This window comes from Monodelphis domestica, chromosome 1, assembly GCF_027887165.1.
Source record: "Monodelphis domestica isolate mMonDom1 chromosome 1, mMonDom1.pri, whole genome shotgun sequence".
In the NCBI taxonomy this organism is placed as follows: Eukaryota; Metazoa; Chordata; class Mammalia; order Didelphimorphia; family Didelphidae; genus Monodelphis; species Monodelphis domestica.
Window position 1 is genome coordinate 161,290,114 of NC_077227.1, and position 14,291 is coordinate 161,304,404.

Below are 14,291 nucleotides of genomic sequence, written 5' to 3' on the forward strand. Positions count from 1 at the left end.
AAGCTTAATGATTGTTGTCCTTCATACTTCAAGAGGACCAAAGTGATATTACTGAGTGATGTTTTTTGACTGAAGCATAGATTGGTGAGGTGGAGTTGCACAGTCATTGGCTTGGCTGTCTTCCAGAGTCATCAAAGTCCAATGGAAAGACAAAAGTCATGATGACTGGCAATGGATGTCGATGCAGTGGATGACCTTGGTATCTTTGATATCTAACCAAACTCTAAGCAAAGAGTCTAATAAATGTTTATTTTGATTTATCCAAAAAGTTAGCCTTTAGATCTATCAAACACTGTTACTATGATCATTTGATTCTTTGTTGTACACCTAATCTCAGCTGATTGCCTTCTCTGTTTTTTAACTAGTAGCCAATAGTTTTGCTGATTGCTGCTATGTAGTAAGCATAGTTCAAAATCTGGTACTGCTATGCATCTGTCATATTTTTTTGCACCATTTCTATTGAGAAATCTTGACTTTTTGTGCCTCTAATGAACTTTGCTACTATTTGTCCTACCTTCTTAAAGTAATCCATTTGTAGATTCAATGACATAACACTGAATAGGTAAATTATTTTAGTTAGTATTGTAATTTTTATTATATTGTCATGATCCAACCATGATGTATTAACATCTCCACTTATTTGAGATTCTTCATTCTACAAAGCATGTTTATATAGTTCTTGTGTGTCCTGGTAAGGTCTCTCTTAATTCTTCCAACACTACCAAATAATGACAGTGATAATGGTCATGGTTGGTTTTTTCCTATCTTATTAGAAAGATCTTAGTTTATCCCCATTTCATTGAATGTATGGTCATGGTTTTAGGTACTATTTGCCATATAACAGAAAGGTCTGTTACTCATATGCTTATTAATGTTTCCAATAGAAAACTGGTGTTTATAAAAAACTTTTCCGGTGCCTATTGATATAATCATGTATCTTTGTTTTGTACTGTGTATTATCTTATGTTGTCCAGTAAATTTTCAGGTGTGTCCAATTTTTTGAGATCCCATTTGGAGTTTTCTAAACAGGGAGTGGTTTGCCATTTTCTTCTCCAGTAATTTTCAGTAATTTCTTCTATTATTTCATTTAATGTAATTTCTCTTTTTTTCTTTCATTTTTTAGCTGAGCTCTGTAGACTTCTGAATCTCTAGGTATTTAATTTCATGTAATTTCTCTTTTTTTGTTTGTTTCTTTTTGTCAACACTGTCTGAGTCCTGTAGACTTCTGAGCCCAGATTCAGATTCAGTTGAGCATAGATTCAGGCTCCAGGCTTCCCTTGGCTAGACCCACCACATGGTTCCAGGCTATATTGCTTCCTAGAGTACTCACTGGATTGGACTTTTCTATCCAGACTACTTCTCTAATGCCTTCAGATTTCTGATTGTTTCTTTGTATAGACCTAGACTGGCAAGTGCACTCAATCTCATTGATTTTCTTGATCATTTTTTGGTACAGTAAACGTTTTTCCTCCCCCCCCTTTTTTTCTTTTAAAATCTTTTTTTGGAATGGTTGTATGTGGCCTTAATTTTCCATAATGGTTAGTATGAAAATTATTAAGGAGGTAATAGTAGACATTTTTAAATGGGCAAAAAAAGTAGATGACTCTCATGCCTCATGTGCTTCTCATAGTACTGTTGTGATTACTTAAGGGCAAAGGATATGAATTTTGCCATTTTAAAGGTTGGTATTATGTTAACACCTAAAATCTTCTAGGATTTAATTCTCTTATGAATTTTATTTATAATAAAAGTACTCATGGGGCCTTCCTTGGCCTCCAAATTTAGAAATGAAATTTTATCTGGGACCTGTTTCACATAGGATAATAGTTAGTCATTCTTAATGATTAGTCATCTAGCTATAGGACTATATAGATAGTATTCTCACTATAGATGGTTTTACTAAAATGTGTGTTTTTATTTTTTTGGACCAAAGTAAGTTGGAAATAGTACTTCCTGCATATAAAACAAATAAAGCTTATTTGTTGAGATCATTTTAAAAGCATAATCATTAAAAATTATCTGCTGATGTAGAAAATTGGATTTATTATTATGTTAACATTTGCATAAAATGCAATTATATAGAAATTGATATTCACTAAAAGCTTGTAGTAAGCTAGGCCTTAGAAAATAAGATATGTACCATTTTAAAGTCCAGTTTGAGATGCCCAGATGGTACTTTAGTATAGAAATATAAAATTAGAGACATAATTCACTGATTCCATTAGGGGTTTGTTAAAGTAACCTTGACAAAGAATGTTTTCAGTAATGTTAGAATCACACTTATAAACATATTAGTGTATATAGCAGGGAAAATAGCCTTTGCAGAAAATTTCTGTTGGTCATAGTCAAATACTTGGAATTGGGCTTTTCAGTCTGACAATATTGGTATTACAATACAAGTTCACTGATTCTGACAATGAGTTATCCTTTAAAATCAGTTTAAGTATTCCTTCAGTTACCACAAATACTGCCATTTGGAATTAAAATTAAGTCACTGTTGACCTTGGTTTCTTCAGTTCAGATCAACAAGCATTTAAGTACTTACTGTGTGTACTAGGTTCTAATGAAGCAAAGGCAAAATCAAAACAGACCCTTTCTCAGTGTTATTTGGACCTTTATTTCTTCCTCTATAAAACTGGAGTGCTGATTTAAATAAGATCCCTTTCATTTCTAAAATTCTGTGGTTGTTTGATGAATAGTTTGAACAAGCTTCAAAATTCATTTTTAAGAAGCACTTCCTTGCAATTAAAGCTGACAAAAAAAAAATTCCCACTACAGGATACATTTAGACAAAGTCTGTGAATGACCTGTTGGGGATATTGTAGAGGATGTGCTGGTTGGACTGGAGAATCTAAAGAATCCCCTCAAATTCCTATCATTCTTTGACTATGGGAAATGAATATTTAGAAATATCATTTATTAAATTTCTAATATTATAAATAAAATTAATATTTATTTCTCACTGATGTGGAAAGATCATACTCGCCCTTCATCCTGTGCTTCTGGTTCATGTCTTTAAGTATATCATGCACAGTGGATCTCAGTTTAGTTGGAAGACTTTAGGAAGAAGAGGAAAAAAATAATGAATATTACAATTGCATGTACTTAAGACATTTAGAGAAAATTTAATCAGTATAATAGAACATTCCCATTTTAAATTTTCTTAAATTGTTCTTTTGTTTTCCCATCACCCTTATTTTCAAATATATATTTCTGCTCTCTATTAAGGTCATTCCTTTTCTAACAAAGAATAAAAAAGGAGGGGAACAGGGAAGCTAAGTGGTTCAGTAGGCAGAACACCAAGCCTGGAGTCATGAGGACCTAGGTTCAAATCAGACCTCAGGTATGCCTAGCAGTGTGACCCTGGGCAAGTCACTTAACTCCAGTTGCCTAGCCCTTATCACTCTTCTGCCTTAGAATGGATGGTAGTAGTCTTTCAGTAACCGAGAATGACAATTGTCTTTGTGTGTTTTGCACAAAGACACTTGTGCATGAAAGAGATTTAAGTGGAAGAGTCAATGCACAGAGACAGTCCTACTCTCTCGGCGTTGGAAGCCTGGGTCCAGTGGCACGAAAAATCGTTACACCTGGAGACTTCCTCAGCTGCATTGGATGGCCGTGTTGTCTTTTGTGCTCCAACACACCCTGAGCACTCCACAGTGCTTTGCTGTGTCGCCATCTCAGCCGTTGAACCTTCTTATTGGTTTCTTCCGTCTGTTCGGCAGAAGCAGTCTTCACATGCTGGGTGAGCAAAGCCCTGGTTCACCAGGGGTCGACGTCGACCCGATGGCTACCCTCACAAGGTTTAGCCAGCCCGTCGAAGCCGTTGCCCAGGGTGTGGCCGCTGCTGCATGCTAGCAGCTACTAGGAGCCACTAGTGAGAGCTGAGTGTCAGGTGGGGGTCAGAGGCTGGAGAGCTGCCCTAGGAGGGCACGACAAGCCCTCCATACCAGAGATACTACCCCTCTCTGAACATCCCATACACCCCTTAGAATGGATACTTATATAAATTCTCATTGACTATTGGTATCAATTCTAGGACCAAAGGTGAGGGTTTGGTGGGGAAATGACAGTTGAATAAATCTTAATCAACATAGCAATCTGATGGTAAATGCAAAGAACAAACAAAAAACCCAAAACTGAATGCTTTGTAATTATTATGTCTGTCACTGGCTTCAAAAAAGGGATAAGAAAATATATCCCCTCCCTTTTTTGCAAAAGTGGGGGTAGGAGTGGGAGTGGGCTATAGGTTAGAATGTTATATTAACTGAGAATCCTATTTTATGTTTCTGTGCCTTTGGCTTGCTCCACCTCTACCTCTCAAAATTTTTGAATAAAACTAAGGCCCAAATTGGGGCAACTGGGTGGCACAGTACATAAAGCTTGGGCCTATAATGAAGAAAGCCTGAGTTTAAATCAGGCCTTAGCTGCTCACTTTGTGACCCAGGACAAATCACTTCATTTTCTCATCTATAAAATCAGCTGGAAAAAAAATTTTCAAACCAGTGCAGTATCTCTGCTGAGAAAACCCCAAATATGGGATCATGAAGAGTCAGATACAGCTGAACAACACCAAGGCTCAAATCGGGTCCCACTTCCCACCAGAAGCCTTTCCTGATCATCCTAGTTGTTTGCACTCGTTTGTTCAGAAAGAGTATCCCCAGGAGAATGTGAACTCTGAAGGCAATGACTTTCTCCTTTTGTCCTTGCCCCTAGTCTGGGCTTAATAAGTGCTGTTTGAAGTAGTTGCACATTGATCAGGAAATGGCTAAACCTGAAACAGCTTTTAAGAAAGGAATGAAGCAGAAGACTAGCATTGACTTCCCAATCTCTGTCCAGGGTACCACTCTCCTTTCAGTCACCTGGGTTCCCAGCCTAGGCTTCATTCCCCCCCCCCCCCTTCCCCCACTCCTCACTCTCTAACCTGTCACATCTGATCAATTGCCATGTCCTGACCAATTTCACCTCTGGAGCCTCTCTCTCATATGCTCCCTTCTCCCATGATTCTGCGGTAGCTGATGCAGGCCCTCATCCCTCACACCTGGTCTGCTGCCTGGTCTTCCCTTCAGAATTCTCCCTAATCCAAAATCTGTCCTCCAGTCAGTTGTCAAAGTCATCATCCCAAAACTAGAGCAGACCCTACCTGTTTGTCTGTCTGTCTGAGTTAGCTCTCTCTCTCTCTCTCTCTCTCTCTCTCTCTCTCTCTCTCTCTCTCTCTCTCTCTCTCTCTCTCTCTCTCTCTCTCTCTCTCTCTCTCTCTCTCTCTCTCTCTCTCTCTCTCTCTCTCTCTCTCTCTCTCTCTCTCTCTCTCTCTCTCTCTCTCTCTCTCTCTCTCTCTCTCTCTCTCTCTCTCTCTCTCTCTCTCTCTCTCTCTCTCTCTCTCTCTCTCTCTCTCCCCCCCCCCCCCCCGCCCTCCAACCTCGGTCTCTCTGTCTCTGACTCTCTCTATCTCTCTCTCTCTCTCTCTCTCTCTCTCTCTCTCTCTCTCTCTCTCCCTCTCCCTCTCCTGGCCACTCCCTTACCTTTCCAAAGTCTCCTTACATTTCACTCACTGCCCGCCCTCCCCCCCCCCCCCCCCCATATACTCGTCTATCCAATGACACCAACCTACATTCTGTTCCCTGAACAAGATATTCTGTCTTCAAACCCTGGATATTTTGACTGCCTAGAATATTTCCTGACTGCCTTGGCTACATTGACCAAAGCTAAAATGCAGCTTCTGCAAGAAGCCTTTCCTGAGCCTCCTTTAATGCTGGTACCTTCCTTCTGTTTATTATCTATAGCTTCTCCCATGTATGTATTATTTTGTTTTGTTTTTTAAATCTTTGCCCTCTCTCTTAGTATCCATTTTCTAAGGGGTAATAAAGGGATTTTTTTAATAAAAGGTTGGACTGGGTTATTCAAGAATAGGGTCACCAGGAACTTTATGAAATTCCAAAGAGATTTGTTTACAATTTATTTACAAAATAAAGAAAGAGTGAAGTAGGAAATCAGAGAGAGGATAGGGTAAGATAAATAGCCTAAGCTCTAAGTATTTTGCTCCAACCCCTGGCTCAACCCAGGCAGGCGAATTTAGTCCTTAACCAGAGAGGCCTCGGCTTTTAGTGGAGGACCTGGGGATGCAGAGAGCCTCTCTCAAGAGGATAGGTCTCTCCTGAGGCTAGTCTCTTCAGAAAATCCAGGAAAGGAGTCAGCTCTTTTCACTCACCATGTGTCAGTCACTCCCTCAGGAGAGATTTAAGAACAGTCTCACCAAGTACAGGATCTTGGGTCCAGTCAGCAGATTCTTCGCCAGCCTCCAACTCGAACTCAGAACTCCACAAGAAATCGAAGTTCCCCTGGAAATTGTCATTCCCTTTTGAAGAAAGCAGAACCAGGAAAATAGCCTACAAAATTTCTATAATAAATAATCTCTAAATTCCCCTCTAGCACTAAATCCTGTTCTTCCAGTATCAAGAAACGTGAAGGATGGACCTAAGCTTGACCCCAGAGAAGTAATGGTAGAAAGTACCTCCCTTCCCTTTCTACAGAAGCATAGGATTTGGGTTGTGGATCACTGACTATAATAGCAGACATTTTTGATATGGTTAGTTTTGCTGAGCTGTTTTCCTCCCTCTCTTCTGTCTTACCAAGAAAGTTCTCTTAGCATACAAGGGATGGGCAAGGGTCTATTCAGAATTGAAGGTGATGCAAATACAAACATATCAATAACAATCTAAGTATAAATACATACAGAGGTGCTTATTGGTGATACCAGTGAAGCATTGCTCTTACCTCTCACTCTCTATCCTTGACTGGTTGCTTTCTTTTGTACCACCTATCACACACAAATCATCATTGACTTTCTTGTCCCCTGCACCTAGAAGGCTCTTCCTTATGAAATTCCAAGCTTTCTTGAGGCCTAACTCAAGTGCCAGCTGTCCACAAACATAGAGTAATGGGAGAGGGGCTGGATTTGAAGTTGCAGACTTGGCTCAAATCCTAGTTTCAGTTTTTATTTATAACTTTGGGCAAGTCACTCAATTACCTCTCTTCTACAACCTCAGTTTCCTCTGTAAAATTAGGGGACTGAACTCTAGATGATCTCTAAGGCCACAGAGTCAGCTCTAAATCTGTGATATGTACTCCTATATAAACCTTTTCTGCATTTCCTCTCCTGTAGTATCCATTTACCTATCTGCCCTATGGAAAGTGTTATTTTTTTTCTCAGGTGAACATAAGGTACCTGAAGGGTCTGTTTGGAGATTATTTTCCTCCCTGTCTTAGTATTTCCAGAACCTAGAATGGTGCTTATTGAATAAGTGGTATAATAGAATCACCAAATTTATAAAATGAAAAACCAGTTTTTCTGGGGGTTTTTGTAGGAAAACATTTTTTACAAAAATTTAAGGGTATTTAAATCTAAACATTAGGAGCTATACTACATGTTGAGGGTACAGAATCAAAATGCAAAAGTCCTGTTTTCTTTTTTAGACAACTTTTTGTTTATTGTGCATCTAAGATTTTTTTATTCTTATAAAGTCCCCAAGGCCACCAAATAGAAATAGGAAAAAATCTTAAGAAGTTTCAAAATATATATTACAGAAATAACCTTAAAAACCAAAATAATCACATAATTTAGGACAGGAATTTTAGCTTACTTGTAGATATTTGGGAATTATTTTTTTAGTCTTACTTTTTGTACTGGGCATCCCTGTCATAAAAGTAGCTCTTGGCCTCGTTTTTTCCAACCTTTCTGCACAGATTGTGGTTCTGCACATTTCCTTGTGGGACCATTATGACCTTCAGTGAACCAACCTGGTCTTTTTTCTTTACATATTGAGTGCTTTGCTCTTTAAGGATCATGAGCTGGCTTGAGCTAGAGGGTTGCAGACTTTCAACAGGCCCTATGCAATTAGATCAAGGGCTCAGTTTGATGCTGCCCTCCTGGGCTTTCCAGGCTCTAGACCCTGGTTTGAGTCTGGGCAACACAGCTGCAGTCTTGCCTCTGGTGGTTCTCTAGTAAAGAGTGATTGGCCCCAGCCTGTGTCTAAGAGCTAAAAGGCTCCACAGGGTCAGAGAGGCCATGTTCCCAATCTAGTTGTGTCCTAGGCCAGGGACTGGATCTAAGATCATGCTGTGGGCTACCAGCCACCCTGTTTGGAGCCCCATGGCTTGACTGTCACCCCCTGTTCTAAGTCTACCCCGGGTGTTATCTGATGTCCTGCCTAGATCTTTTGTAGAGTGATTTGGGGACTATACTGCTTCCTCCTATTCTTACATCTTGGCTGGTTTCCCAGGAGTTTATTTTAGAGAGTGAATATGTGTTCTGAATAATAAACTGCTGGGGACATCTAGGTGGCTAGATACAGGAGTTCAAATCTGACCTCAGTCACTTCTGAACTGTGTGACCCTGGACAAGTCATTTAACCCCCATTGCCTAGCCCTTACCACTCTTCTGCCTTAGAACTAATACACAGTTATTGATTCTAAGAGAGATGGTAGGGGTTTTTAAAAATAATGTGCCAATATAATGATAATATATAATAAGAAGTGGTAACTAGATGAAATATGGCACAAGAGCATTTCCTCAATTACTAGTTATTTTATTCCTTGATATATTAAAAGATATGCATCCTTTATAAATTCTAGAAAGTATACTTGCATGGCTCAACAAAATGCTGCCAACATGAAGTATTCCCATGTGAAATTGAGATCAGAGCTGTACCTTCATCTTTCCTCTCAGTGCTTTTCCAGAGGATGTCCTCAATGCCCAGAATGTACTTCCTCCTCACTGTTGTCTCTTATACTCCCTAGCTTCCTTCATAGTTTATACTCAACTGCCATCTTCTAGGCCTCCCCAGCTTAGTATTTTCTGTATACCTGAGTCCCCCAATGGAATGTAAGTTCCTTAAGGGAAAGGATTTATGTCTTCCCAGTTTAATATAGTGCCTGGCAGGTAGTGGGCTCCCAATAAGTACTTGTTAATTGTTTATATTACCTTTTCACAACAGAAAGAACCTTTGTAATGAGTTTAATCCCTTTTCCCTCTCATCCTCCCTGATGCCTGACAATTTTTTATTTGATTAGGAAAGAGCTAGGAAAATGCCCCTTAGGATCATCAAATTTTATTTAATTCAACCCATGATTTTACAGATAAAATTAAAATTAGTGTTTGATTTAGGCTATTTGCTAGCAGAGGCAACACTAGAATTCCCAGCCCAGCTTCCTTCTCTGACTTTGGGATTGTTTTGGCTTATAGACTCACAAGAAGGAAACCTGCATATAATTCTTCATCACTTCTCTCATGCATGTGTTCTAATAATATTTTTTTAAAGATTCAATTAATTTTTTTTTCCTTCTCTCTCCCCATAGGAGAACAGGGGAATAAGGGAGAAAGCAAAACTCTTGTAACAAATGCACATGGTCAAACCAAACAGGTTCTTATATTGGCCAGGTCCAAAAAGATTTATGTCATTCCCCATCTTGAGTCTATCACTTCTCTGTCAAGAAGTGCATGACATTGTAAAAATGTCTAATAATTATAAATCAGATCGCATTATCTACTTGTAGGCTATAATCAGTAGTAACTGTTTATCTGAACTTTTTCTGTTTCTCCCTCCCAATAGGTATGGTCTGAATATGCGTTGCTTGGCAGCTCGGGTCAACTACAAGACTTTGATTGTCATCTGTGCACTTTTCACATTGGTCACAGTCCTGCTGTGGAATAAGTGTTCCAGTGATAAAGCTATTCAGTTTCCAAGAAACTGGAATAATGGCCTGAGAGCAGATGGATTAGAAAAAAGAACAGCTGCCTCGGAGAGTGACAACAGTGTGAACAATGCAGCCAGACAGCAGCCTGAAGAAGCCTCTCCACAGGAGCAGCAGAAAGCTCCCCCTGTAGTTGGAGGTTTCAACAGTCATGGAAACAAAATCTTAGGACTCAAATACGAAGAAATTGACTGTCTGATCAATGATGAACATACAATTAAAGGAAGGCGAGAGGGAAATGAGATCTTCCTCCCCTTCACTTGGGTAGAGAAGTATTTTGAAGTTTATGGAAAGATGGTCCAATATGATGGCTATGATCGGTTTGAGTTCTCTCATAGTTATTCCAAAGTCTATGCACAGAGAGCACCTTATCACCCCGACGGAGTGTTCATGTCCTTTGAAGGCTATAATGTGGAAGTCCGAGACAGAGTCAAGTGCATAAGTGGTGTTGAAGGTTGGTGTCACTACTCCTAAATTCTTACAAGTTGTTATTTAACAGGAACTAAAGGACTGATGGCCTTCAGTCTTTCCAACCATCATACTCTCTTCCCTCAGGTCAAGATGGAGCCCTAGATAGCCATCTACATGATATAATTTCAGGGATTTACAAGGTCCTTCTTGCCCCAAAATGTCTTCCATCCCATCCCAGGTGCCCCGAGTTCAACAGTATAAATTGCTTTTGTTTTCAGAAGGCCACTGTTAAAAGGTAGAATTTGTTTATTAGATTAGGTTGGTGTCACCTTGAAAAACAGGTAGGCCTTTGCCAGGCAGAGGAGGACAGGTTTCCCCTTGGTTTGGAGTGGGTGGAAGGTATTAGGATGCTACTGGAGGTTGGGAAGCAGGAGACAAGAGTCAGAATGAAGGGGGCTTTTTGGTACCTAGCAGAAAAGCTGTGCTACAGTACCCTCGTTTGACCTGAACGAGTATGAATTCAGCTAAAAAAATCAGAGAAATAATTCTCTTTTAGCTAGCCCCGATGTCCCACTTAAGCTTTAGTACAACATTCCAAACTCTAGCATCATGGCAGGTGTCAGAAACTGAACTTTAGTTTTCCCTGCAGCCAGTAGATCTTGTCCCCTTCCCCCACTTTGTCCTTCCTTGGCAATACAATAGGCTTACAACTCCCAAATCGCCTAACTCTGCCTTCTGTTCCTTCTCCAGGAATTTATTAGTTACCAGCTACTATTTTTTTTTCCCTAGACCAGTGTTTTCATGCAATACAAAGACCTTATAGCAGAGAAACTCAAACCTCTATCAAGGGCAGCTCTGCAACTTAAGTTTTTTAAAAGAGTTGGTGGGGTAGCTGAGAAGTGAAATGACTTGCCTTATGGTCCTATAGCTCATGTTTGTCAGAGGCAGAACCAGTGCTTCCTGCCTTCAAGGCAGGCTGCTCTGTGCTGGTTTGGGTTTTGTTTCGAAGTCCTTACCCTAGAGTCAAATCTAATCTTCACAAGGGATAAACAGTTGGGTTAAGCGACTTGCCCTGGTTCACACAACTAGGAAGTATTTGAGGTCACATTTGAATCCAGTTCCTCCCAACTCCAGCCTGGCTCTCTATCCACTGTGCTGTTGAGCTGTCCCTTTTTTATTTTGTTTTTTGCCAATTGCTGTTAATTCTTTCATCATATCTCCTGAGATTCGTGCCCTCCTTTCCATTTTTTCTCCCTCCAGTTTAGTTTAGACTGAGTGTTTTTAACTTAGGCCTTATGAAGTTGAGTATTTTAATAACTGCATTTTAATATAATTGGTTTCCTTTGATTTTTATCTTATGCATTTTCTGAAAAGGGGCTCATAGCATAGGCTTTACCAGAGAGCAGGAGGATTGGGGGTGTGTGGGGGAGACAAAAAAGCTGTTTAAAATCCCTAGCTTAGATCCTCATAGTGTGCTTGAATTACTGCAGTCACTTCCTGATACTAGTTTTGTAACCACAAATTTACTCCCTGAACCTCTATGAACCTGTTTCCACATCTGGAAAATAGATATCATAAATGTTTAGTATCTGTCTCAGAGGGTTCTTGTAAACTTAAATGAAAAAATGTATGTAAAGTGCAAAGTGCCATATTGTTCCTAACTGACCTCCCTTTATCTAGGCCTGCCTATTCCTACATGTCCCCACCAAATTAATCTTCCTAAAATATTACTTTCATGATGGCATTCCCCTGTTGTGACAGCCCCCAGAAAGAACCTAATGTTTATCAGCTCAGACCTAAATTGGCTCACTGCAGAGCTTTCTCAAAGAGGCAGCATGGTACTACAAAACTCTAGGTTCAAATCTCAGCTTTGACCATTATACCCCTGTAACTATAAGTAAATCCCTGAATCTAATTCCCTCATCTGTAAAATGAGAGATTCAGACAAGATCTATAAGGTCCTTTCCATCTCAGTCCTACGAACCCACAAGGGCAATTTCTCGAGAAATCTGAACCATTTTCTCTAATTTTCTTTACACTTCCCTCAAGTGATTAAAATTATTTTCATTTTATATGAGCTTCCCTTTCAGTTCCACAAAACATTGCAACAGTTAAATCTCACTTCTGAAATCACTTATCTAGCAACCTTGATTTGCTAGATGGTAGCTGAGAATCCAGAAAGAACTTTTTTTAAAGCCTCTGAGTATTAAGAATAGATTTCAAGTTTAAGCTCTAAAACAATGCTTATACACTTGACTCATGAGAGAGCCCTTAGGCACTCTCTCAGAGCCTCCTGGTTCAGATTTTTTATGCACAGTTCTAAGGAAACTGTTTACCTGCTTTTCCTATCCCAGAGCAGAATTAGTTTATTGGAAGGAAGTAGAAGAAGAACTGATCTTTACATTTAAAGCTGGGCCTATTGCCAGCAGTAGGGAGTGGTACCTCATAACCTAGAAGCAAGGAAAAGGGCTGGAAACTTAATTTTTAAAAACAGGTGCAAAGACTATAAAAGCCTGGTGGTCTCTCTGGTGTAGGGGTCACATTACTGCATATTGGCGCAGTCCACTGGCGGTGCATCTTTGTAGTATAGCACACTCATTGATCAAATGATGACTGTGAATCATTAGAAAATGCTCAATTTTGTTCAATCTATTCTTTTCCAGAAGGCATGAAAGTGGGTCTAGACATAAATATCTGCCTAACGTTGTTGTCAGCGTTTCCTAGGCGTCATTGTAGCCCAGCCCTGTTGTTACAGCATTTGGCCAATTGCCTAATGCTCAAATCAGAGAAATTATTGATGCACCCGAAGACAATGCTATTTCTAGTGTGAACAGAGAGGAAAGATTGGGGAGATGATCCTAGTTAGTAAGATATTCCATTTTTCCTGTGCTCTCAGTGTACAAAGTAATTGACGGGGCAGTTGTGGGGGTGGGGGTGAAGGGAGCAGGGAAGCTTCTCCCCCAGCACATTAGCTAGTGTGAGTCATCTCTGTCCATCTTGCCTCTTCCCCCCTCCAAGCATGGCATACCCTGGCCTTCCTCACCCCAGACCTACATTTTCTGCTCCTCTCTCTCCCCGCTCTCAATGGCATTTTCCTTAGGAACATCAACAGTATCTCTGAGCATCAGCCTGTATACTGTCCCATTTACAACAGTTGTTGTTGTTGCCATCTCTGTGTTTCTAAAACAAACTCTCCCATATCATCTCGTTTTGCCCAGCTTTGTGTCTGTTTCTGGATCAGTTAGTGGTGATAGGGAAGGCTGTAGACAACTAGCCAGGAAGAAAAGTTTAGACAATTATAACAGGAGAAACCAAATAATTCCCTTTTGTGAAATAGATCATTCCCTAACAGTGCTAAGTAAGTAAAAGCATAAGACCAGAAGAGCTACTTTTGACCAAACTGCATCCTTAAAATCAATGACATTAAATTATTAGAATGGCATAAATGAAAAACTTGGTAAATGCTGCATAATTCCATTTTAAACATTGTCAGTGATTCTGGTTGTTTTTTTTTTTAACTCTTAACTTCTGTCTTCGAATCCATACTGAGAGGGGCAGCTGAGTAGCAAAGTGCTGAGCTCCAGGTCTGAAGTTAGGAGAACCTGGGTTGAAATCTGGTCTCAGACACTGTGTGACCCTGACCTAGTCACCTAACTTCTGCCACTCTTTTTAGAATTGATATTAAGCCAAAAGGCAAGGCTTTTGTTGTTGTTGTTGAAGAATCAATTCCTTTACTTTGGTAAGGGACTGCAGACTACAGGGTTTGGGGCTCCGGGCTTTGTGCTGCCCCCTGCCACTCGAGATACCTTAAAGATAGGATAATTAGTCATGAACTAAACATCCACAAAAATATCAAGTATTCAATTACATAAATAATATTTTTTCATGTTTTCATGGTACTATTGAACTACTTTTACTTCATGTCTCCTCTTCAGAACCCTCTGTGGTTCCTCCCTTTTCTCCTGCATCAAAGATCACCTGTCAAGACCTCCAGGGACCAGGCCTTCCACTCCAGGCCCTTTCTCATGTACTAATACCTCGTGCCACCAGCGTCAGCCTGGGCTTCTCCTGGGACACATTTGCCCTTTTATCAGTCTCCCCAAAGCCTCCATCAAGACCCTCTTCCTTCT

The 14,291-nt window shown here is 40.0% G+C and overlaps 1 protein-coding gene across 7 annotated transcripts in view; it reads left to right on the forward strand.

Moving 5' to 3' along the window:
• Nucleotides 1–14,291, forward strand: part of GLCE (glucuronic acid epimerase) — a 168,105-nt gene that overhangs the window by 142,023 nt on the left and 11,791 nt on the right. For all 7 annotated transcript variants that reach the window (XM_007479629.3, XM_007479628.3, XM_007479630.3 and 4 more), the window contains one exon: nucleotides 9,609–10,204. In XM_007479629.3, coding sequence (XP_007479691.1) covers nucleotides 9,622–10,204 — 583 coding nt within the window. In that variant the 5' untranslated portion in view covers nucleotides 9,609–9,621. The remainder of the gene's footprint in view (nucleotides 1–9,608; nucleotides 10,205–14,291) is intronic.